At 42.5% G+C, this 22846-nt stretch overlaps 1 protein-coding gene across 7 annotated transcripts in view; it reads left to right on the plus strand.

The window, feature by feature from the left end:
* The first annotated feature begins 11435 nt into the window (after nt 1-11435).
* LOC126389660 (nuclear factor 1 X-type-like) overlaps nt 11436-22846 on the plus strand; it is a 121362-nt gene continuing 109951 nt past the window's right edge. For 2 of the 7 annotated variants that reach the window (XM_050043376.1, XM_050043378.1), the window contains exons 1-2: nt 11462-12250; nt 19658-19741. In XM_050043376.1, the coding sequence (XP_049899333.1) occupies nt 12248-12250; nt 19658-19741 (87 nt within the window). In that variant the 5' untranslated portion in view covers nt 11462-12247. Of the gene's footprint in view, nt 12251-19657; nt 19742-22846 lie in introns of all 7 variants that reach the window. The other 5 variants (XM_050043377.1, XM_050043374.1, XM_050043371.1 and 2 more) reach the window with 5 other exon arrangements.

Genomic DNA, 22846 nt, shown 5'->3' on the forward strand with positions numbered 1-22846 from the left:
TGCATACTTGTAATTAGCAGTCTGTAGCCTTTGCTAGTTTGCGGGGGACTGTCTTAGTAATTCGCTATCATTCACATCACTTCAGTCCTATTCAGTGAGTTCAGTTGCAATGATGTCAGAATCACCAGTGGAATGTGCATGCTGGTGTGTGTTTGTGTGATTGTGTTTGTATGATTGTATTTGTGTGTGTGTGTGTGTGTGTGTGTAGAGCTGCACACCCTGAGGGCAGTGGCACACCACTAAAGAAACAGTAGGTGGACACTTGGTTGGTATTCGTGTGTGTCTTTGCATATTCGGGCGTGTGTATGTGTGTGTGTGTGCATTCATGCCCTGAGGGTAGTGGCATGCTGCTAAAGGGCTAGTGTACGGACACTGGGGTGTGTGTGTATGTCAGGTCTCTGAGGTCCTTTTCTCTGTCTGCCTAATCCAAATCCACTTTCTGAGGTGTGGCGTTTGGCATTGGTGCATCATCTCAGAGCACTGCCAGGGTCTGTTGGTCCGTCATCCGATCTCTGATACCTTTGTATCCCATCTCATACATTTCTGCGTTTGATCCGGCATTTTATTAATGCCATAACAGAGGCTCCGTAGGTTTAGAGGGAAGCTGCATGGGTGCTGCCCTGAAATTTATTTTGATTAATACTGAAGCAGGTACTGGGTCTTCTTCTTCTTTTTCCATGTAACACTCAATCAGGCTTTGGTCAAAACATGCAACACAAAGTGTGCGAAGTATGATGCAATATATGGGCCGAGAGAATATCTTGTGTGTGTCTGTTTGTGCGTATGTGTCTGAATACAAACGCCTGTGTTAATCCCAGTCTCTCCCAGCATCTGGAGCCTTGACACAGTTTAAAGGGCTGGCTGTGTCCGCACAGAGCTGGGCCAGTGCTCACAAACACACACACACACACACACACACACACACACACACACACACACACACACTCACGCAGCTATCTAGGGCACCAGAAGGCCCAGGCAACGCCAAGGCAGAGGCTGCCCACTTTGGCACCGCGAGGTGGGGCTGCGCTGGCGCTTTGGGGGAGAGAGANACAGGGAGAAGGGTGTGTGTGTGTGTGTGTGTGTGTGTGTGTGTGTGTTTTTGTGTGTGAGTGAGAGGGTTTGGGTGTTGAAGGCACTAACTCCAGTCTTGGAGCGGTCCATCCCAGTGTTCTTATGCTAATGTCGTTTCTGTCATAGCTTGGAGGACAGGTGCTACTTTTCATCCACAGCTTGGCATAGAAGAAGAAGAAGAAGACGAGATGCCTCCTTGTTCTTTACTCTCGTTCTCTCTTTCTCTCTTGTCTGTCCCTAAAATACCTCACCACCTTTCCACACAGAGCCACTAATAATCCCTGAAACTTTAGGACACACTCAGACACAAACACATATGTACACGGGGCAGAGACGGGGCACTATCTCCCACTCTTGATGCCGTCTGCACTCCCTACAAACACCCCCCCCCCCACACACACACACACACACCACCCCGTACTATCCCCGCTCCTCTATGTAGCACCACAGATGCCCATGTTGCCCTGCAACAGCTGTCTCACCATGTGCCCTACCAAGTGTTGCCACCCAATGGAGGGGAGAGGAAGTGAGGAGGAGGGAGGAAGGGAGGGTGCTGAATTTGGATGGGAGGGACAGGGTCATGAATATTAATTTTTATTCTGTCTTTTTTCATCCTAAAAAGGAGCTGTTGTCGTCTACATGGTCATCATGTGTCTCGCTTTGTCTTGATTATCGTTTTATAATCATAATTTTTTACTGCATCCTCGCTCACTCACTGTTTCTGTTCCCCCCTATCCCTCAGACTCTTTCTCTCTCATTTGGTTCTGGATTCGGTCGAGGTGATGGCCAGCGCCCATGTTTCCCCCCCGGTCACAGGAAGCCCCTGGAAGCAGAGCGGAGAAGGAGGGGACGTCAGTCAGAGGACGCCTTCCTATTGGTGCAGCAGGTTAACGACACTCGTGGTGACCAGTAACCAGAAGAGGGGTGCATAGTAACAGCGGGGCATGGAGAGAGGGTATTTTCAAATGCAAACACTGGTCCAACAAGTCAGGTGCAGGATCCAGACTCGATTCAGTGACAGAACAAAATGGAGGGCCGGGATGGTGTGCCGCCATTTTGGGGCAAAATATTTTGAGTATGCATGCCATGTCTCCTAATTAAGTAGAAATAAGCAGTTCAGACTGCAGGGCAAAGCTGTGGCAACAAAATGACCTCGAGCATTAGTGTTTGTTTGCTAAAAATTCTCAGTAGCGCCCAATTAATGAATAATAAACAGTATTTTTTTGCCCAAGCACAATGTGATTTAAAGGTGCCACAGTCACTACTAAGCCGCTCTAAGTATTCTGCTAATTACAGAAAAATCTTTCAAAGACAGACATCTGTGCTCACAGACAAAGCCATACCTGTGAGTTTCATTTTTATTGTGAAATTGGAAAAGTAAAGCAATGAGGCGCAAAAGATGCCAGGACAGATGGATCCAAGAGTAGAGTACCATCCGAGAAACTGATGCCACATACTCTTCCCCTGTGGTCTTTGCTGCATGCTAAATAAATGCAGCCGAGAGCTTGAGACGCCCAATAAAAGAAAACTAATAAAAAAGTATAGGAAAAAAGTAGGAGAGGAGTTGTGAGCGAGTGTGGCACGGCACCCTCCTTGTGTATTTGTTCATTTAATTTTGAAGGGATGAAAGCAGACAGGCATAAAGAGGGGCAGACGTAGAGAGATCACAGCATCGTGTACCGTATTGGTGGGTAGTGTGCCACACAGTCTGCCTCCTAAAGCAATAAATCTGAAACAGCATAATAGATAAACGCAATTCAGAACACAAAATACCCTGCGAGGGAAAACTAATAAAAAACTGAGTGATTAAGTGGAATCAGAGCTCTTAGGCAGTATCTGGAGATGGGGGCTGTCGCCATACAAAGACCAGAGCGGGCCAACACAACAGATGAGAGAGCATAGGGACGGGGGGCCGAGAAAACGAGGGCTAAAAGCAGAGGGAACGAGAGACAGATGATGGAAGCGAGGAAAGGAGGGATGGAGGAGAGAGAGAGAGAAAGTGAGGGATGGATGGGGCAGCAGATCAGAGGGAGCCTCTAGTGTGTCTTGCTCTCCCTTTAAAGAAGAGCCAGGAAAACAGATTAGGAGTCCTCTTTTCTCCTGGGGGAGCACACACACACACACACACACACACACACACACACACACACACACACACACACACACACACACACANGAGCACACACACACACACACACACACACACACACACACACACACACACACACACACACACACACACACACACACACACAACCTCCATTCAACCGCCCTCCTCCTCCTCTTCACACAAACATATAAACTAACTAACTTTTACACCGCGCCCGCCGCTGACCTGCCCGGCCCAGAACAAATCTGCTCGGTGCTGAAGTCGTGCCCGCTCACAGAGTGGGTGGAGACATGGAGACACAATGACAGCCTGTGTGTGCTGCAGTTTAGGTGACCTCACATCAGGTCACGTTTGCTAACTGTTTATGACACAAAGAGGAATGATGTCAGGGAGTATCACACAAACACACACAGACCGCAGTGTGTCATTGTGTCCTTAAGAGCAGGTTGAGTGTTTAATATTGCTGTTCCTATTTAAACAGCATTTAATAATAATAATTACATTAAGAGGAATAAAACAATAATTAGCATTTTATAACAGGGCTTCAACCAACAGTTATCCTCATCTGACTATTATTTTTTTTCATTAGTCAATTATTTGTTGAATTTACGAAATGTACAAAAAAAAAACACACACACAAAAAAACAGATTTTCTAGAATTGAAACTGTTTTCTTTTTAACCCAAATCTATAGATATTTAATTTCCATGTACAAACAGAAAGTCATCACATAGGAAAAGCTGAAACCTGCAAATACTGTGGCATTTTTATCTTGAAAAATGACTGAAACAATATAAAAAATAGTTGCAGTCATTTTTTGCTGATTAATTAATTGATTAATGAACTAAAAGTTCAACTTTTTATAATAATAATCATCATAATAATATGACTGCTGTCTTGTTTATAATCCACATTTCACAGATTCAAAACTGAGCTCATGCTCATTCTTTATCACTCAAACAGTGTGTGTCTGGTGAGTGTTATCAAAGCTGAGCCTAATGTCAGCCATTGATAAACCCCTGCACTGACGATGACACAGACATTTGCGCACACATTGCCTCAGAAAAATTCTCAGAAAAGCAAGGTCTGTCTTCAGAAAGACAAACGGCTCGACACGTTCCTCACATTGCATTCTACTGATGTTAAAGCTTAATAATCTTTTGTTGCTGACCCCTCACTGTGAAATATGCAGAGCTTGACATGAGCATTAAAACCATAGAAATATTCTCAAATATGAAGACGTATTCAGATTACTAATAAAATCCCTGCATTGTATTATCAGCAAAATGTACTTTAGGTATCAAAGTGTCACATTATTCTATATTATATCACTGGATTATTATTATTACTGGTGAATTAACATCAATTTAATGTTGCAGATAGTTGAGGTGAAGCTCATTTTTACTACTTTATATACATTTTGGTTGTTTATTTTTATAACAATTGATGATATTTTTTAAAAATGGTTAAGTGTTTATTGTGTAAAATATTAATCTGCAAAGTCTCTAGTGACTAAAGCTTGCTAAAATACTCAAATAAAATAAAAATACCTCCAAATCACACTTTCTACATAATTACCCAGGGCACACGAGGGATGTGCTCACATCAGTTGTTCATTATTATTATTGCTGTTAAACTAGAGGACATTTAAAATAATGTTCTCTGATATTGTCAAATAATAATTGCTGGTACTCAAAAAAGCGTATAAGATACAGTAGATTACCGATCAGCCCACACAGGTGTCCTTTATGACTGCTTCAGAAAATGCTATCAGGAGTGTATTTTAGGTTATGGATACAATATGTAAAACAAAGGGAAAGACGTTTAGTTTTATTCCAGAAGCTAATAGTTTTCCTACGTTATAATATTTTGTGATTTTAGATTGTTTTTGTCTAAGCGCATTAACTTTTGTTGAGTTTTGGAACATATTTTAATGTAAATTGAATGAATAAAGGATTTTACCGTAAGATAATCAGTGTATTTGGCAAACCCTCATTTTTTAAATTCTTCCCACTAAACATGTTTGAGTAGAAAAGGAGAAGACAACGTTTTACTTTTTAGTCTAACATACCCTTTTTTGTAGTGAAAGTGCACTCCTCTTTTACTTATATGTGGACTCTAAAATCTCCTGTCTATCTCTGCTGTCAACCTCTTAATAGAAATGCCCCTAAGAAAAGACCATATTATTCAGGTCTGTTTTTTGGCCTCAGCAGATGATTTCAGCATCACCTGTAATAATTTTGGAGGCCTTATTCTGCAGCGGTTAATAAAACATAGACTGAGACCTGTATTATGGCACCCAAGTGAGAAAACTCTCCTGCTGTTACTTCCAAATCTGTAGGTTAAAAAGTCTCCATGACCGTGTAGTGGGAATGTGCTCGTCTGGCAGCAGCGATGTGAACATACTCCACCCTCCATCCCATTCCCCTGTGCCAGGGCCGGGCATTCCTCACCCCTCCAACGGCCGGTTAGTACCCACTCTTTCTCTCTTTCTTTCTGTCTCTGTTGCACACAAACACACAGACTTACTCTCTTTTTGTCTCCATGCGACTACTTCAGACCAACTATTTCCTTCCTTCCTTACTTGCCACATACATTTCCTCTTTTGCAGCAGTCCCATCCTTCACTCTTCCTTCACTTCACTTCCCTTTCCTTCCTTCCATCTTTTTTTTCTCCCCCCTCAAACAAACCCTCCATCTCCTTTGCTCTCCCTCCTCAGCTGCTCCCTCACTCGGGTTTATTTGCATGGCAGAGCGTAAAGGATGCAGACAGTGTGAGCAGGGCCAGCAGAGTCCTCCTGTGTCCATCCAGGCCAGGGCTGAGATTTGTAATGCTAGACAACACTCGGCAATGCGGGGATAAAAACCTCGGCCGCCGCAGACAAAAAGAGCCTTGTTTTTTCCTTTCCTTTCCTACAGCTTATTGCACTCCTTGCACGGAGACGCAGAATTCTCCAGGCCATTTCTTTCAGTGAGGAGAGGAATGAAGATTGTAGAGAGGAAAAACAGAGTTCCACTGAGTTTGACATATGGTCTTGGTGCAGAGTATATTTTGTATAAGGCTAAGTGAGTATTTAATTTTCCCCTGACTTGACTGCAGCAGAGGGCAGTGAGAGCAGGCTGGGACACAGGAGTCAGAGTAAAGCGTGGCAGCAGGACTGAGGCCTTTGGTTTTTATTTGTATTGTGTTGTACTTTGTAGCTGTGCAGTGTTCTTTTGTGGACTACTGGCACTGTTAGGAGTCTAACTTTTGGCTTATCATTTAGGTATAATATTCTCTATTCTCCAGCTCAGATATGTAGCTTGTCTGCTTTTTTCTTAGATCCACTGACCGTTCACAGTTCTTTTTGTCATCTTGTTCGGCCTGAGTAGCTCTGCAAATTTGTAGATAAAATATCTACATTTTGTAAATAGCACAATGAAGCTGCCGTTTCCCTTTGCATTGTTTCCTCTTGTTTTGTTTGTTTTTTTATTTTAGGGAATAAGGGTTAGTGAATGTCTTTCTGTTTCACCCTCGCCTCTGAGGACATTGATTTTTCATTTGTGTTATTTTGACCTTGGTTCACCCCAAGTTATATCACTTCAGTTTATCTTTATTTGTAATTATAAATTATTTCACATTAGACATAAATCAGAGTGTTGGGATTTTGATTTGGGTATCGAGACATTTAACTTTGATGTTGTGCTCCTGCCACTCAGACAGGTGTGTAAAACACCTGCTCCATGGATTTCTGAATTGCTCAAAGGCACTTTTCTGTCTATAACTACTTAAAATATAATGAGATGTTTCCTTATATTGTTATTCTTATGATACACTTAAGTATTTAATAATTTATTTGATAAAATGTGTACCTGTTGATTAAAGTTCATATGGCTGATTTCACAATCTGACTATCTCTTTTTCTCACTTGTCCCTCTAAACTTGTAAACAAGAGCTGGTGCCAGGTGCATCTTTGATAATATTTATCTGCTGCAATTTATCGCCTGCTCTTTTCTCTGATAATTACCTTTCAACATGTCAATCATGGTTTGCAGTTTTATTCCAGCCGGGGATCTAAAACTTGTAATTTTGAGCGGGGAAAAAAACATTTTGGGGTTTACTGACAAGCAAGAGAAAAGTCTCTCTGTGTTGTCTGAACTTTGCCTGTCTGATCCCACAGTGTGCCCTTCTCCTCTCGCAGTGAGATTTAGGGAACTTATTGCCCACATAATGCTGGGTCTTAAAACAGTGTGGTATCAGAGCCATTGCGGTCGGCAGTAATGGCTGGTTTAGGTTTAGGGGGCTGTGGTGAGATACACCGCTCAGGGCTTTCATTAACCCAAAGCTCAGCCTAATTGACGCTTATAAGTTGCCTTACATGATCAGGGCCGCTGCACGCCAACAAATCTCCCTCCAGTTTGTTTTTGTAACTTTTGGAACATAGCAATTGAATTTATTTTTTGTGATTTTTTTATTTTTATTTTATTTTGTCTTCCAAGAAACATTTAAAAAGAGCAAAACTCATCAACTTTTCTTATGTTGGCTCCTTCTTTTATTTTGTTTTGATAATGTAATTTAAGGATTTATGACATTTGAGTTATTCTATTATTGTGTCCCCTGCCTTCACAAAACACAATAATATTAATGGTTTTGATGGTTAAGCTATCATAAAAAGAATGGTTTTAGGTTTTAGTTTGATGTTAGAGCAACAGTCCAAATTCTCATCAACATTATTTGCAGAAAAAACATGGAAATCGTTGCCTAATTGAAACGAGGTCAACTGCCATAAGCATATGGTGCATCAGCATCGGGACAAGGGAGAATAAATTATTATTTGAGCCACATTAATAGACAAATTCAACTAGTTTCCTCTATGTAGCAGTAATGATTCTAATCTAATGAGCAAATTATAAAGTGTTTTGGTCTTTTTAAATTAAACAAGCTACTCTCTTTTTTTAAAAAAATCACAGTTTTTAGTCCATACTTTAATAATTAATATTGCTGTCGCGTTTTTATTGTATATTAAATGCGGTAATGTTCATCCTCATGTAGTTCAGGTGTAATTCTGTTTTATTTAGGCCCCTTTCCCGAATATCCTCATCATGATAACATTCAGTTTATAAATAAACTTTACGTGATTTTTTTTTTGTTTCAATTATTGGACAGTGTTATTGTTTTCTGCGCAGTTTCCCCTCGGATGTGTCTTGCAGGTGAAATGCGTAAGAGGCAGTATATTTTTTTTCCTGCTGTTTTTCGATTTTTATGAATATGTTTGCCTCTTTTTTTGTTAAAAAGGACATCACTTAAAAAAGCCTCGGACTGCACATGTGATTAGTGGTCATCCATATGTCCATAACATCTGATCGTCATGTTGAGAAATCATCTTTTCGATTGCACACTGAAAAACTAAAAAAAACAAACACCTTTTTTCGTTCTCTTGTCGCTCGATTTTATTTCCTGTTTTCGTTTTGTTACCTGAAACTTGTAGAAAATGTGTCTGGCCTTCTGCAACTTCCGGGCTTTAGTTGTTGGTGCTGCTGAGTACACAGTGCGGTCTAACTGTACAGACTGATGTTTGTAAATTCATTAAGGGTTAAGAAAAAAAATCGTGTCCTGGGATTATTCGGGGTTTAGAGGCACATTTTGGTGTGTTTCCAATCAACTGGTCATTCTCCAAACAGGCCGTCGGGCATGTGTGAGCCTCCCAGTCAGCAGCATCTGTAAAAAGACACCAGAATTAATATTCAAACAAAATGGAAGAAAAAACAAATTTAGGAAGGTCATGGAATAAGCTGTGAATAATATACAGTCGCTTCAGGCTGATGTCATTCAATCAGGAAATTATAAATTAGACTGTTTTTAATCTTATCATTATTATTTAGTATAAATATCATTGGCTACTAGTGCTTTTGGTGATTATGCTCTTTTTATTTTTTTGTTGAAGTAAATAAATAAAATGAAAATACATTATTTTTAATATGTTCAACACTTTCACTATCTATCGTCATCATTTAGGCTAATTATTCATCATGATTATAACTACCTGTTTACTTTGGTAACGGTGTAAACGTGTCACTACACCTACTTGTAGTTTGTTCCATGTCCCAACTGATAATAAATACAAATATCATAATAAAATCAAACCTTTTTTTTTTTTTTATAATAATAGAATATCAGACCCAAGACCCACGTTGAGCTCGTGCACATTTTTAACAAATGAAGAAAATTTTATTTTAAAAACAAGATCGAAATATGGAGTAAAATCTCTCACTTTAAAACTGACCTGACGAAGTATTAATGGGCAGGTGAAGAAGTTACTGATTGATTTTTGTTGGTCTTAATGCTAAAAAAAAAACATTTTAAAAAGTAGCAACAACAAAAACGACATTTTTTATATCTGCTGTTGAGTGAAGGAGCCATCCGGGCCTCCGTAACCCTAAATTCTTTTTAAAAAACACCATAAAATCCTCACACGTCATCCCAGCGCGGACACACTGTCGCGTGAAATGGAGTAATCCAAATTAGGCTGAAACAAAAACTTAAATCACAAATTCAATGGCGCATGAATAATTGATGTGGCCAAATGTGTGGGGAGGTCAACGTTTAATTATTGATAAGCCGTCATGTTGGAGGAATGTCATTAGACGTCTGATTTTAAAAATGACGGATAACGACACACGCACAACTGAATAGAAACACAGTGTGCACGCAGACAGACAGACAGACAGACAGGTCGATGCTGAGAGATTGTGTATCAATATTACTACATTCATCTGTTGTAAGAGCAAAAATATTAATTTTGCTTTCTTGATTATTTGTTTAGCAAAGCCTGAAATTTGAAATGGGAAACAAAACTGGTGACTTTTAAACATTTGATTAGCCTGTAGGTACAGAGCCAAAAGGTGTGCGAGGGTTCTCAACCTGTCTTTGCTTCTTATTTTATGCTTTCTAAAATTGTTGCTGTGCAGGTTTGGTGAGATCACTTTTATCTGCAGCTAAATATATATCGTCTTTGTGTCATTCCCTTTGCGCAATGATGTCACTACACGTCCTGCTGGCCAAATTCATTCATAACAAAACTTGATGCTCTTCATCACAGGACAGGGACAGGTTACATAAATAACTCACTGTCTTAAATTGAAACTCCACTAACGTTTTGAACTTCCCCTTGGCCCTTTTCCTAAATAATCAGAGAGCATGTCCACATGTCTTGTCTTTCTGTTGTCTTGGACGGCTCTGTTGCTCCTGGCTGCTGCTGCTGCTGCTCCTGCAGGCCTAGTCTCCACAACTATCAGCACTTTCATAAGAAACAGCACATTTTGCGCTCTGGAGTTATTTCCCCAAAGTCAGATCTTTTATGGCTTCTAATACAACACGTCTGTAATATCTCAGTCACATTTAATCCTGTTGCTTCGCTGCGTCATTCTGTTGGGAGACACTGTGACAATAAATCAGTGTTGGTGAAGTGTTGTATAAAAGCTTTAAAGTTTGCTAGAAATCCACCATTGCCATTATGCGCTTACCATCACTGTGAATAACAATATTACCAGACTACATTTTACATCCCCAAAATGTGGAAAGTCCTGGTTTTTAAAGCCCCTCTGAACCTCCTCATATCCTCTGAACTTCTGTGGACACGGTGACTGATGGTGACAGAGGCTTTTTTTATATTGTTGAACGTGATCGACTGCATTGAAACAGACAGATCGCTGGCACTGAGGGGCGACTCTTTCCTTGAATGAACCCGCTGAACCCAATGAACCCTTTCTGTTGGTTGATCTTTGCTCCAGATTGTATCATTTAAAACTACGGAAATTAAACTCGGGAGCAGCTCAGGTCGTGCCCACAGTGCCACTCTTGAAACCTACAGTACACGCAGGCGGTAGGTAGGAGCCAGTGCAGCCCTAATCCCCGCCGTCCGTGATTTAGCCCCTGGTCCTCCTAATTCTCCTAAAGCCCCAGCTGCTCCCCTGGCCGCTCCGCTCTCTCCGCGACAGACTGCACACCGCTCGCTTTATTAATAATTCACCTAATAATTCACCAGTTCGACGCTGCCGGCTGAAGCACCGGCCCCCACCTTCACCGTAAACAACTGCCCTAATTCCCCGTCTATTATTTGTGTGTATGTGTGTGTGTGTGTGTGTGTAAACAGGACGCACGCTGCTGAGGTGAGCTATTTAGTGGCTGATATTTTTTTCGGGGAGGGAAGTGCGGGCTATCTGTCGTCGCCGCCGGTGCGCACGGAGAGCTTCCATTTTACGCACCGAGGCATCCAGAGCCCCGCCGAAGCCCGGACCCGACTACGTGTCGCTGTGCAGGCATTCTGCTAACGGCGAGGCTGTAGCGATCTGAAGAAGCAAAAAACGCAAGCTGCTCTTTCATCTCGTCAGCTTTGAGGAGGAGGCGGCGAGGGACCAGGGGTGTCCCCCCGTTTGTGTGTTACTCCGCGTGTGTGCGTGTGTGTGTGTGTTTGTGTGCGTTTGGAACAAGAGAGAGAGGAGAGAGAGAGAGAGAGAGAGATACGAGGGTAAAACAGATCGGACGCGCGGCGCGGGAGACAGCCGCTTTTGGACACGTTTTGGAGACAGAAGCTTGCCCGACTGCAAAGACTGCACACGGAAAAATAATATAAACACAACTTACTTTGCATCACCTCTCCCGTCCATTATTTTTTTAATCGTGTTATTAATATTATTGCGGGGAGTTTTTGAGCGTCTCCCAATCTGCTGGACAAGTTTGGCCGCTGAAGGACGCACCTCGGGACTTTGACGCAGACGTCTCCCTGACTTCTTGCTGCTGGACATGGGCGCATCTGAGGCCAAACTGCGGTAGACGGAGGGATCGGAGCCGCTGTCCTCTTTTCCTCCTATCTCTTGCAGAGTGGACCCACTTTTGAAAGAGCTGTGTGTTTTTTCTATCTGGGCCTAAGGCCGACTTGTTTAAAGGTCCTTTTTTTGCTTCCGGCAACAGCGAAGAGACCAAGTCTTCCTCCCTCAGCCCTCACTCCCTCTCTCACTTTTTTGGAAGCTGAACTTTTAAAGGAAAATGGGGCATTGAGAGGGTTGGCAGATCTCCCCACGCTATAATGGTACGTGCTGTGTAACTCAATAGTTCCCCTCTGTTGGGTCTATAGGGTAAAGTCTATAGGACCGAACATAAACCAAACATTGCTTGTGTTTCACCGAATCCCCGCAGTTAGTTCAAGGTTTTTATTTTCTTTGTAAAAGCTCAGCTCTGTGCTGGACGCGCCGACTAAGATTTGGCTCTTGAGAGTGTGAGGCCAGCGATGACGATACAACGCACCTGTGTGTGTGTGTGTGTGTGTGTGTGTGTGTGTGTGTGTGTGTGTGTGTGAGTGAGAGAGAGAGAGAGAGAGAGAATATGTGTGTGTTATGTGTATCATCACCTTGCTTGCCTGCCAGTTTTGATAATTGTGAAGCATCTAAACTCACACTAATTAACCACAGTTCGTCAATACTGTAATATGCTTATTGTCCTATATCACTTGCACAACTACAGTGATGTCTTTTAATGCATCTCCATATTTTATAACAAAAAAATGTCAAGCATTTTTTATGAACTTCACTTTTCTCGGTCTCCCTTGCGCGTAATTTTCCTAAAATTCCCCAAACGTTGTTATAATGATATCTCGGATGTAAAGTAAAACATATTTTTTCCCCAATTTAAACAGATTTAGCCTCACTGATGGGTTAACATTGTGCAGGCTGAATTGTTTGCAGAGGCGTTTGAGTGGCCCAGTAAATACAGATTTGACAAAGTGGAGGCTGATCTTCCTGCGCAGCTCAGATCAAACAGAATAAAACACACATGCGACCGCAGACTGCGGAGATCTGAAAAGCCCAGCATATAGAGACCACATATGGGGGTGTGCATCATCATCAATATTATTATTATTATTATTATTATTATGATATTCTTTAAGCATCCTATATATGTCCGTGTGGCGCAGGAGGGTTGCACCGTTCTCCAAACGGGCTGTGCGTTATCTGTCTGAGACGGCTGCTGTTTTTTTTTTTGTTTGTTTTTTTGTTTTTTTATCAATGGGCACTTCATTTGCGTAGTTGATGACACTTTATAGCGACTACAAGGGGGTGGGGAGGTGAAGTGACACACAGACCGTCTTTGTGCCCCCAGGACAAGTGCGAACGCATGAATAGCAGCACCTCCGTACAGCATTTAATGTTGAGCAGAAAATCAAAAGGAAGACTCTCAGCTGGTCGGGTGATGATCTAATTATAGTTTTAAACCCTGCAGCATTTAGAGAAATAAATATTATTTTTCACTATCAGTTTTTATTGCAGTTTTCTCAAATGATTACTGTCTAGCAAAAGATTCCTTGACATTAAAGAGTCTCTGCCATGCTGCAGTTCAAAGCCTTTGAATTATAATGACCTCAAATTATAATTATAATGGCCTAAAATTGTGACCTACATTATAATTGATCTTCATTATCACTCCAAGAGATTACTGTTGAGGTGGATTATATAACATACTGTAGCTCACAGGGTTGATCTGTTGAGCTTTTGGTTTCCCAAAGACCTGTTTAAATATTCTGAGGTAATGATTGGAAGTTGTAGAAATATAGAAACAGAACACTTTGAGGGTGAAGAGCACAGTATGCACCTGATCAGATTTTTTTTTTTAAATTTCAAAACAAAAAAGAAATTAAAAAAATACAGCACAGTATTGCTATTGCACCAATAATGTGGCTCCTGCAGTTGATTAAGCAGTTTGACTGTACTAAATAATACAATTCTATAGTCCTCAATAGCAGGTTTGAGGTCAGGACATAGAAATTAAATGGTTTATATACACTGAAACACTTTCTGGATATGTTTTTGAAATTGCAATATCTGTCACACCAATAAATAAAATATACATTAAAAATAATAAACGCAGCACACACAGGTAGATTTCGGGGGGGTGGGGGGTGCGGGGGACATGTCCTCCTCAGTATTCAGGACATGTGCATTTGTCCACCCTTCCACCTCCAAAAAAGAAAATGGAAGAAGTAGTAGAGGACTTTAATTTTGATTTTGACAAAATTAACCATAAATTGATGCAGAAAGGCACATATTGGTACATAAACAATCACCAGAATGCAAGAAATTAAGTGCTTGATGCTCAGAATTTTCTAGCAGAGGACCCCCAAACCCTCAGTTTCATATGTGCCCCAACCCCCTTGACAACACAAATAATAAATCATAAGCGCTACAGAAAAATATGTGCATTTGTTGATATAGCCTATGTGATTGAAAACTCCTGGCACGAGGATATTTTATCGCTGTTTATTCATTATATTGATTGCATGTGGCACAATGAAGTCGTATATTGTTACATTTGATATATATTGATTAGAAAACATCTCATATTCAGTCTGGGTGGGGTGTTCAGTGTCATCAACAATAAACAGAAGTGTCCTGCATATAGTGACATTATACAGAGCATCTCTGACAAGTTTTCATTCAGTCCGCCTCTGCTCATTTATTGTCACCAACCAACTTTACAGGAGCAACTTGATTTCGGTCCCTCAGATGAATGACACACTGTGCGCTCATGTGAATGCATATTTTCATCCATACTCATCAGTTACATAACTTTATTACAGGGTCACCTGCCAAAAAATGTTTGTGATGATTTGACACCCAGTCATACCTGCACAACAACACAAACAGGCCCAGAGCGGCTCACATTTCAGGCCACATGTGCGCTGTGATGTCAGCTGACCAATTATACAGTATGTCTGTGTTTTTTAAGGTGAACGAAACACTTAGACAATGGCTCATAATTGGCAGTGATATTACAATACTCACTTTGTTTTGATTGTGGGCCTATAATTTCACAGTTGGTTGCGCTGCGGTTGTTGCAGAGAAAAACCTGCCAACCACAGAACCTGTCAGTCAAATCAAAGCCAAGACTGTTATTGGTGCCAAGCTGGGAGGTGGGCGTGAACCGTACCATGTTATTAAATAAATTTTTAGAGTATCATTTCAGTTGAGTTGGAAGTGGGTGAGACATTTGAAAGGAGCTCAACGTGCTGCCTCATTGAGTCATACATGGTGTGTGTATGTGTGTGTGTGTGTTGTAATGTAACTCTATGCTTCCCGGTCTTTGTGGTAAACTCTGCTGTATTAGAACCATAACCACAAGAAAATCTCCCCATGGATCAGTCCTTGTGTGACACAAAGGGCTGATTGTATACCAGCCCACACCTCATTGTTAAATTCACATAGCCCGTGCGGCGAGGCCTTAACTGAGTGTGGTTCAGGCCATTAAAAAAAGCATGAATAAGGATCCGTGTAGGAAGAGGGGTGCCAGTGGCATTGGGTTACTTAGTGTACGGAGGTGGCGTACGGTGCGAGCAGTGTGGCAGCGAAAATGTTGCAGGCCGGGAAGTTCAGTGTTACATTTGGTGCGGTGTTTATCTAAAGGCCAGCCTGTCGAGCAAGATCAGTAGTTGACAGGCGAGGTGCCAGGCCAAGAGAATCTTGGGGTGTGTCAGACTGTGCGCCCTGTTCAAACTTGTTTCACCGTAACAGTTTTGGTGAAATGAATTTTTTTTACATGGAGTCGGGACAGCTATTGTTAAGGCTGGCATAGTTTTTTGTTCATTACTCAGGCATCCAAAAATGTTAACCTCACCCAAATGAATTGAGCACCTTTTGATTGGTAGCACAGCCACATTAAGGTTGAATTTCCGGCATAAGACGAATGTTTTCTTGCCTAAGTCATCTGAAATAATTTTATTCTGCTCCCTCCTGCAGTCAGGCCTCCTTAACAGAAACTGTTCACGCCATGTGCCTCATGCCTTATCCAGAATCCCACCGTTTACTATTGTGTAAAACACAACTGCACAATTAAGCCAAATGCAATCTTCAGCACTGCATCTTGGCTGTACTTCTGACCCAGCAAAACCTTCAGGACCCGCAAGTGGAGTGAAATAATTAGCCCCACTCTGCTCAGCCATCCATCTATCCTTCTTTTTTAATGCGGCCCCTCAGTTTCTCATCTTCTCTCTCATTCTCCCCGTTTTTCCCTTCACCCCCCCTGAGATGGCTGTGTGAAAAATCGTATTTTTCCAACATTTCTCCCCGAGGTAGCTTTGGCAGGGACTCACACGGCGGCCATTTCTGCCTTTCATACACCCCTCACACACCGTGGAACAGATCGCCGGTGCGGCCCGGCGTCTTTGAAGTGGTTGCCATCTCACGCAGGTTGGCTGGACTCTCTCCTTCTCTCTCCCTATCCCCCCCCCATACACACACACACACATTTTCATCCTGTGCCTTAAACTTGGCAGTGTTATTTTCAGCCACCAAATCATGATGATAAGACACAATGGTGGTGATAATAATTATGGTTTTTAAAAGATGGACTGACAGCGGCGATAGTGCTGGTGGTTGACGATTGTGCAGCAGCCAGAATAAATACTTTCTGGAAATGAGGAGAGGACTGCACCAGGTGTGTGAGCGGTGTAAGTTTTTTGGTGTGTAGGTGGCGAATGTGTGTTTGTGTGTGTCTGTGTGCGTGTGTAACTGCAAATGTGAGATGCAGAGAGACAGAGAGGAGGATCATTGATATGTTGCCATTCATGTGCTTTAAAATGGAGCCATCTGAGAACAAATTCCACCATCAGGGCCTTTCATACACAAAGCTCTGTGGAGGTGTGTGTGTGTGTGTGTGTGTGTGTGTGTGTGTGTGAGTGTGTGTGAGTGTACATGTGTGCGTGTGAGCATGTGAGCAGGTTTCGGAGATCTCACCTCCAAAGAATTTGGCCATATGGTCGTCAACACATATACCCAGAGAGAGAGAGAAAGAGAGAGAGATAGAGAGCCAGCCAGCCAAGGAAATACTATGTGAGAGGGTGAGGGAGAGAGTGAAAGAGAAGTGTCTTCTTTTGTCAGTGGCGGCAGCAGGAAAGGCCGTTTCAAACACATCCTATATCCCTACCTAAGATCAGATGGCTCAGACAAAAAAAAAAAAATCCTCCATCGCATCCCCTACTCCACATATTTGTGGAGTGGGAAAATCTGTCTCAATTAACACATTTGCATTGGGCGATGATGGACTCCAAATAGGTCACTGACTCAATCTCCCGCCTCCGAATCTTCCCTCTAAAATGTTAATTAAGGAGGGCTTTGAGATTTTTTCGCTCAGGGCTGGCCATATGGGCTGGGCATATGCTCTATATATATAGTACAATATATAATTCATACACTGCTGCAGGAGAGAGTGTTTGGGGGCCTGGAGTTTTTTTGGGGTTTACTACAAAGGGAGTCAGTATGTTCTGGCCTCCCCAGTGGCAGGTACAGAGCTTAGCCTATTCATTAGCTTCATGTTATTCACTGTTGCACAATGGGATTGAGGTTCATCAACACCTGTTTCCTTGGCTGACGACATAAAGAGGGCATTTAAATTCCTCTTTGTCGGTTGGTTAATGTGAAATGAGAGCAAATGATCTATTGTTGGAGTGCAGTTGCTTTTTGTGTGTATTTTAGATTGTTCTAAATTGTTTCAAAGAATAAGTAATTTTGAGATTCTCTACGTATGAAGGGCGACATAATGTACAAAGATATTCTAAAATAGCCCGTATGTGTCCTCACACACTCCCAGTTAAACCAGTTGTCCCAGTGCCATCCTCCCAGACACCCATTCACCAGCAGAATGAGGCAGCGGCAGCCAATGAAAACACTTCTTTTCCCACCCGCAGCTTTTTGGGTCTGGCTCAGCCAATCAGAGGAGTCTTGCTAGTGCACCTGACCTTGTTTCTGGCCAAGCACAGCCAATCGCAAAAGCTCCAGCACACCTGATGCATTGTGGGCCGCTCGCCGGTAGTCGGCCGGCTCGCGCTGGTGCGGACCCCCACACAGGTGCCGTGGATCCAGGCCATTATTCTGAGCGCCGGCCAATCAGATGCCTCGTCTCATTATCAGACACATGTGGCCTGGCAGACTTTGAGTGATTGCATTTTGTCTTGTGTGTGCATTTGTTTGTGCATCAGCGTGTATGTGTGTGTGCATCTGAGGAAACTCTGCTACTCCATTCCCATAATGCTTTGCAGCCTTATCAGCAGGCCTCTCTCACTCCGTTCCTGGCTTCATCCTCTCCTTGAGACTCAACAATGGGCACTGTGTTGCCCCCTTAAGGAGCTGGAGGCCTCGGCTATAAAAAGAGACTAAAAATAAAAAAAACATGTTTATGGACTAATAAAGATGATTAGAAATCGCACAATTGCAGAAAAATGGAAGGTTTGCGAGTGCAGATTATCTGTAATAAAAAGCTGAGGGGAGAGACGGGGGAGAGAGGGAGAAAGAGAGTTAGCTGCACAGACCTCTCATTGCGAAGGATATGAATAGCCTTTGTTTTCACCACAACTCAGGGCTGTGTGGTCTGCCAATGTCTGGCTCTTATTATGGGGTTTGTGTCTGTGTGTCTGCGTAAGTGGCATGCACGTGTGCGTTGATGTGTGTGTGTTGCTGTGTGCGAGGCCGGGAGCACATGGGCGTGGAAAAAAAAAATGCATACATACGCGCAGGTGATTATATTTTCAGGAGGGGTGAGACTATATGTGCGTGCATTGAAAATGTTTCCACACAGCAGATACACTGTTTTCTGTCTGCTCCTGTTCAGCTAAATAAATGTGGCATGGGGTCTCGGGCTGGCACAAGCGCATGTGCACGCTCTTTTTATCCGTTAAAGTTGTGAAATGAAATAGGATTTCACAGAACGGCACAGCGGCTGTGGGATTTGGGCTCCCTTCGGCTAAGTAGAGTGGGATAGGTTGATCCAATCAACGGCAGAACTGCAAGGAGAGCCCATTTCACAGCTCCGGGCCCTGCCAGAACCCTGCCTGCCTGCCTGCTTGACTTAGAATACAAATGAAGCTCCCTGAATGCACACTTACACACACATGCATGCATGCACGCTGGTACTTACAGACAGTCTGGCTGGGGATGTATAGTGTAAGAGTTGTTAGTGGGTGCTGTGCTTTCTGTGGAGAAATGACACCGGCAGGGGTTATAACACTGTGTTGTCCTGTATGGTACAGGTACATTTTAGGATTGTCTCACAAAGGGGAAGCAAGAAAATGAATGTTTGGTCCTGGTGATTTCAGGACACGACTGGTCACAAATGTTCTCCTGGATTTTCACATAGTGTCAGAATTGTTTTTAAGCATTATTTCTTAGGGCCAGTGCAGCTTAATGTTTGTTTAGGAACAACAAACATCAGATTCAACGTTCAAAGATTTAAATGTTTTCATATATTGCAAGTTTATCCTTCTTCTTGGAACCTCATACAAAGCAACAGGTTCAAGCAGCAAATAAGCAAATGCTGGAACTTGTGGTGCCTTAGTGCCAAAACAGCTCCAGATCTGCTTCCTAAAGGAGTTGTTTATATTTTGACAAAATCACTGTCCTTCTAAAATGATAAAAGTTTAATCAAATAACCTTTTTTTTGTTGTTGTTTCTTTTAGGCTACTGACACCTACCTGGTAAACGACGATCCTGCTAGAGGCCCAGGGATGCCTGAATGTTTCCTTGTGTCTGATACATATAGGGTAAATACACACACACACACACACACACACACACACACACACATACATACACATACACACACACTACAAGCCCTCTACATCTGCCCCGTGATGTTGGTGTCCCAAGATTTATTCCCTGGATACACAAACAAGCCCGCTCCATTAAAAATAATCTCTTTTTCCCTTTTATGAAGATTTGTCGCAGTTGAGAGGAGGAGGCCATTCAGAGTACAAAAGACTCATCAGAGCATTGTTGCAGAATTTATTTTTTACAGTCAGACGTCACTATGGGGATGTTAACCACTACATCATCTTCATTCTTCAGATCTTGAATTGGAGGCTTTGGGGTTAATGTGTCCAGGAAATACACACACATATTTTTGAGTGTTGACATTCTGCCCGTTAGCATGCTCATATATCCACTTCCTGTTAAATCTCCCACATGTCATCATGCACGTCCTGAACACATCTGTTGGCCGTGCTGACGTGTGCGGCAACAGTGCCCTGCAAAAACACTGTATTTCCTCAAAATGTCAACTTTTCTGTGACTTGTATTTTTTCTTTTTTTTTTACGAGGTTTCATTTATGGTGGCCGTAGTTTGTCGCAGAGACACATGCTCCTCAAGTGGAAGACAAAACCAACAGCGGATTAAACAAAATATAATGCAAGATGTTTGACATATAAAATGGGGCATTTGTGGGTCCTTGCCAAAAGACATTTAATTTTTTGCACTCTGGTTAATTTTTCTGCACCAATTTGGGCTTTTTCTGAATCAGTTCAGGGTGTAAATGTCTTTAATTCTGCGTAAATAAGTCCTCTGCTATTTACATGTTTTTATTGGGGGGGACAAAAGCATTGTGTGCTAAATATTGAGAGGTACGTGTCCCCTGCAACCCCCTTTAATCTACACCTATGCCTGTCTGTGGTAATTTTCATATATTTGTTAAAACAGCACATCATCTTCCAGGTTTACAGCTAACTGTTTGACTGCCTGGAAAACTGCCCCTTTGGCCTGCATGCTATAATCTGACATGTTGAATTCAGCGTTTCAATTAAGAAATGACATCAGACGAGAGAAATAAATCTGTACGTTTGCTTCCTGTTGAATACAAACGCGGCCGAAATGCAGTAATCCAAACCGGTCGGAGGCAAAACGCATATGCAGCCATTGCACACAGTAAACACATAAAAAGCAGCAGGCGTAACACATTGCTCTGCACACACACTCAGATTGCAAACAGATCCAAAGAGTCTCAGGGATCCACACTGTGTATGATATGCTTGTTAGCCATAACGGCCAGTCAGCCATTTCTTTCTGACTGCATATGCCTGTATGCATTTGACTGGCGTGCTCCCTCCCAGAGCACACATAAACAGCTTACTCAAACAATATTTACACTGTACGGCGTAGTAAACGGTACAGTTACACACATTTTCCGTTCACATATTTCCTGCCTTTTGAAAGGCGGCCTCAACCACCTGTCTCACACATTTAGCATGCTAATGGCAGTATCAGTATGCTACATCACTTTCAATATTTAATGGCCTAGCCACAGGCGATGGTAAACAGCAAGTATATGGATAGTGCCGTGTGTCAATGGGAGACCACAACATGCTAACTTTAGACACACCATATGGTTTTCTCGTGTGCTTTTTAATGGCAAGCGGAGTCTCAGAAACCACGAGAACCCTGCACGCTCGAGGGGCTCTCATAGGTGATGGCCGGACGGGACTGTTTGATCACGGGCAGAGAGAGAGAGAGAGAGAGAGTGAGAGAGAGAGAGTGTTTGGAAGGAAAACCTGAGCGCCAGTGTTTTGTAACTCCTGTGGTTGCTATAGTTTGTTTGTTACAGCCAAGTTGCCTGTGTTGAATACTGAGATGGATGTCTCGGCCCAGACTGCAGCCAGAGACAAAGACGGCCAGTAAAGTCAGACGGACGAAAGGGACAGCGTGTGTGATTAAGACGGCAGAAAGAGAGAGGGAACAGCAAAAGATTATAAGATAGAAAAGGAGGAATAAGGTCACTAAAAAGAACCGCCGAGAAATAGAAAAGGGGGTGGACAGAAAGAGAAAGAGGGAAAGCGAGGGAGCACACAAAGGCTTTGGGGTTTGGGCCTGTGCCGTGGTGGGGTGTGGTTTGGAAAGAGGAGAGACTATGGGAAAGGAATAGACTGCACCTCAATATGCTCCACTTTCTTGCACTTTTATTTTGTATTTTTTTCCCTCCTTTTTCTGAATCTAATTCTCTTTCTGGTTGCTCGTGCCAGCGTATCTTTGACCACAAGACATTTGTGGTTGTATACGTGTGTGTACGTGTGTATATACTGTACATTATGTGCATGTGTGTCTGTGGTGTGAGTGTCTAAGTATCCTACATAGGCTGAGGTCTCGTAAAGCTGCACAGCTTCATATCCCCCTGAAAAACTTGGCATTCGAGCGCAGGGGTGACTTCAACCCCCCGAAACCGCACCCTTGCACATACACACACACACACACACACACACACACACACACACACACACACACACACACACACACGTTGTGTAAGACTTACAGACATACGCACATGCAGAATTGTATTCACACATAGGCACACACACACACTTCCAAACACTCACTCACACACATGCACAAGGCAGGGGCTTATGTATAATTGCAGGCACTCTGCCTGCATATATGAGTTTGATTAGGCTGAGGAGCAGGGAGCGGGCAAGGATAAAGCCAAGCCTGATTAGAAACAGAGTGTATCGCTTCCATACAATAGGAGTCACAATGAAACTGGTTTAGACCACTTTGTCCAAGTCCAGGTATCTTTTGTCTCCATATACATATGCAGCACACAAGGATATGATTTGGGGTGGGTTAAAAAGGAGAGAAACAGGAATCTGAGAGGTATCCGGCTGAATAAATCACAATCTTTCACACAGTAAATTTACAACTTGCTGTAATAACTTTGGCTTTAGTTCATTGAGGGCATTCAAGGAGGCTCCTATATTAAGAATGCATTTATACATGTTGGTAATAAATTTTAGATGAGGAGTCTCTCACTTTAAACTGCACAGCTATGACTGTCCTCAGCCAAAGTGAAGCTGACAGAGTCGGGCCTCAAATCCCGCTGTCACAC

This window comes from Epinephelus moara, chromosome 5 (genome assembly GCF_006386435.1).
Source record: "Epinephelus moara isolate mb chromosome 5, YSFRI_EMoa_1.0, whole genome shotgun sequence".
Classification (NCBI taxonomy): Eukaryota; Metazoa; Chordata; class Actinopteri; order Perciformes; family Serranidae; genus Epinephelus; species Epinephelus moara.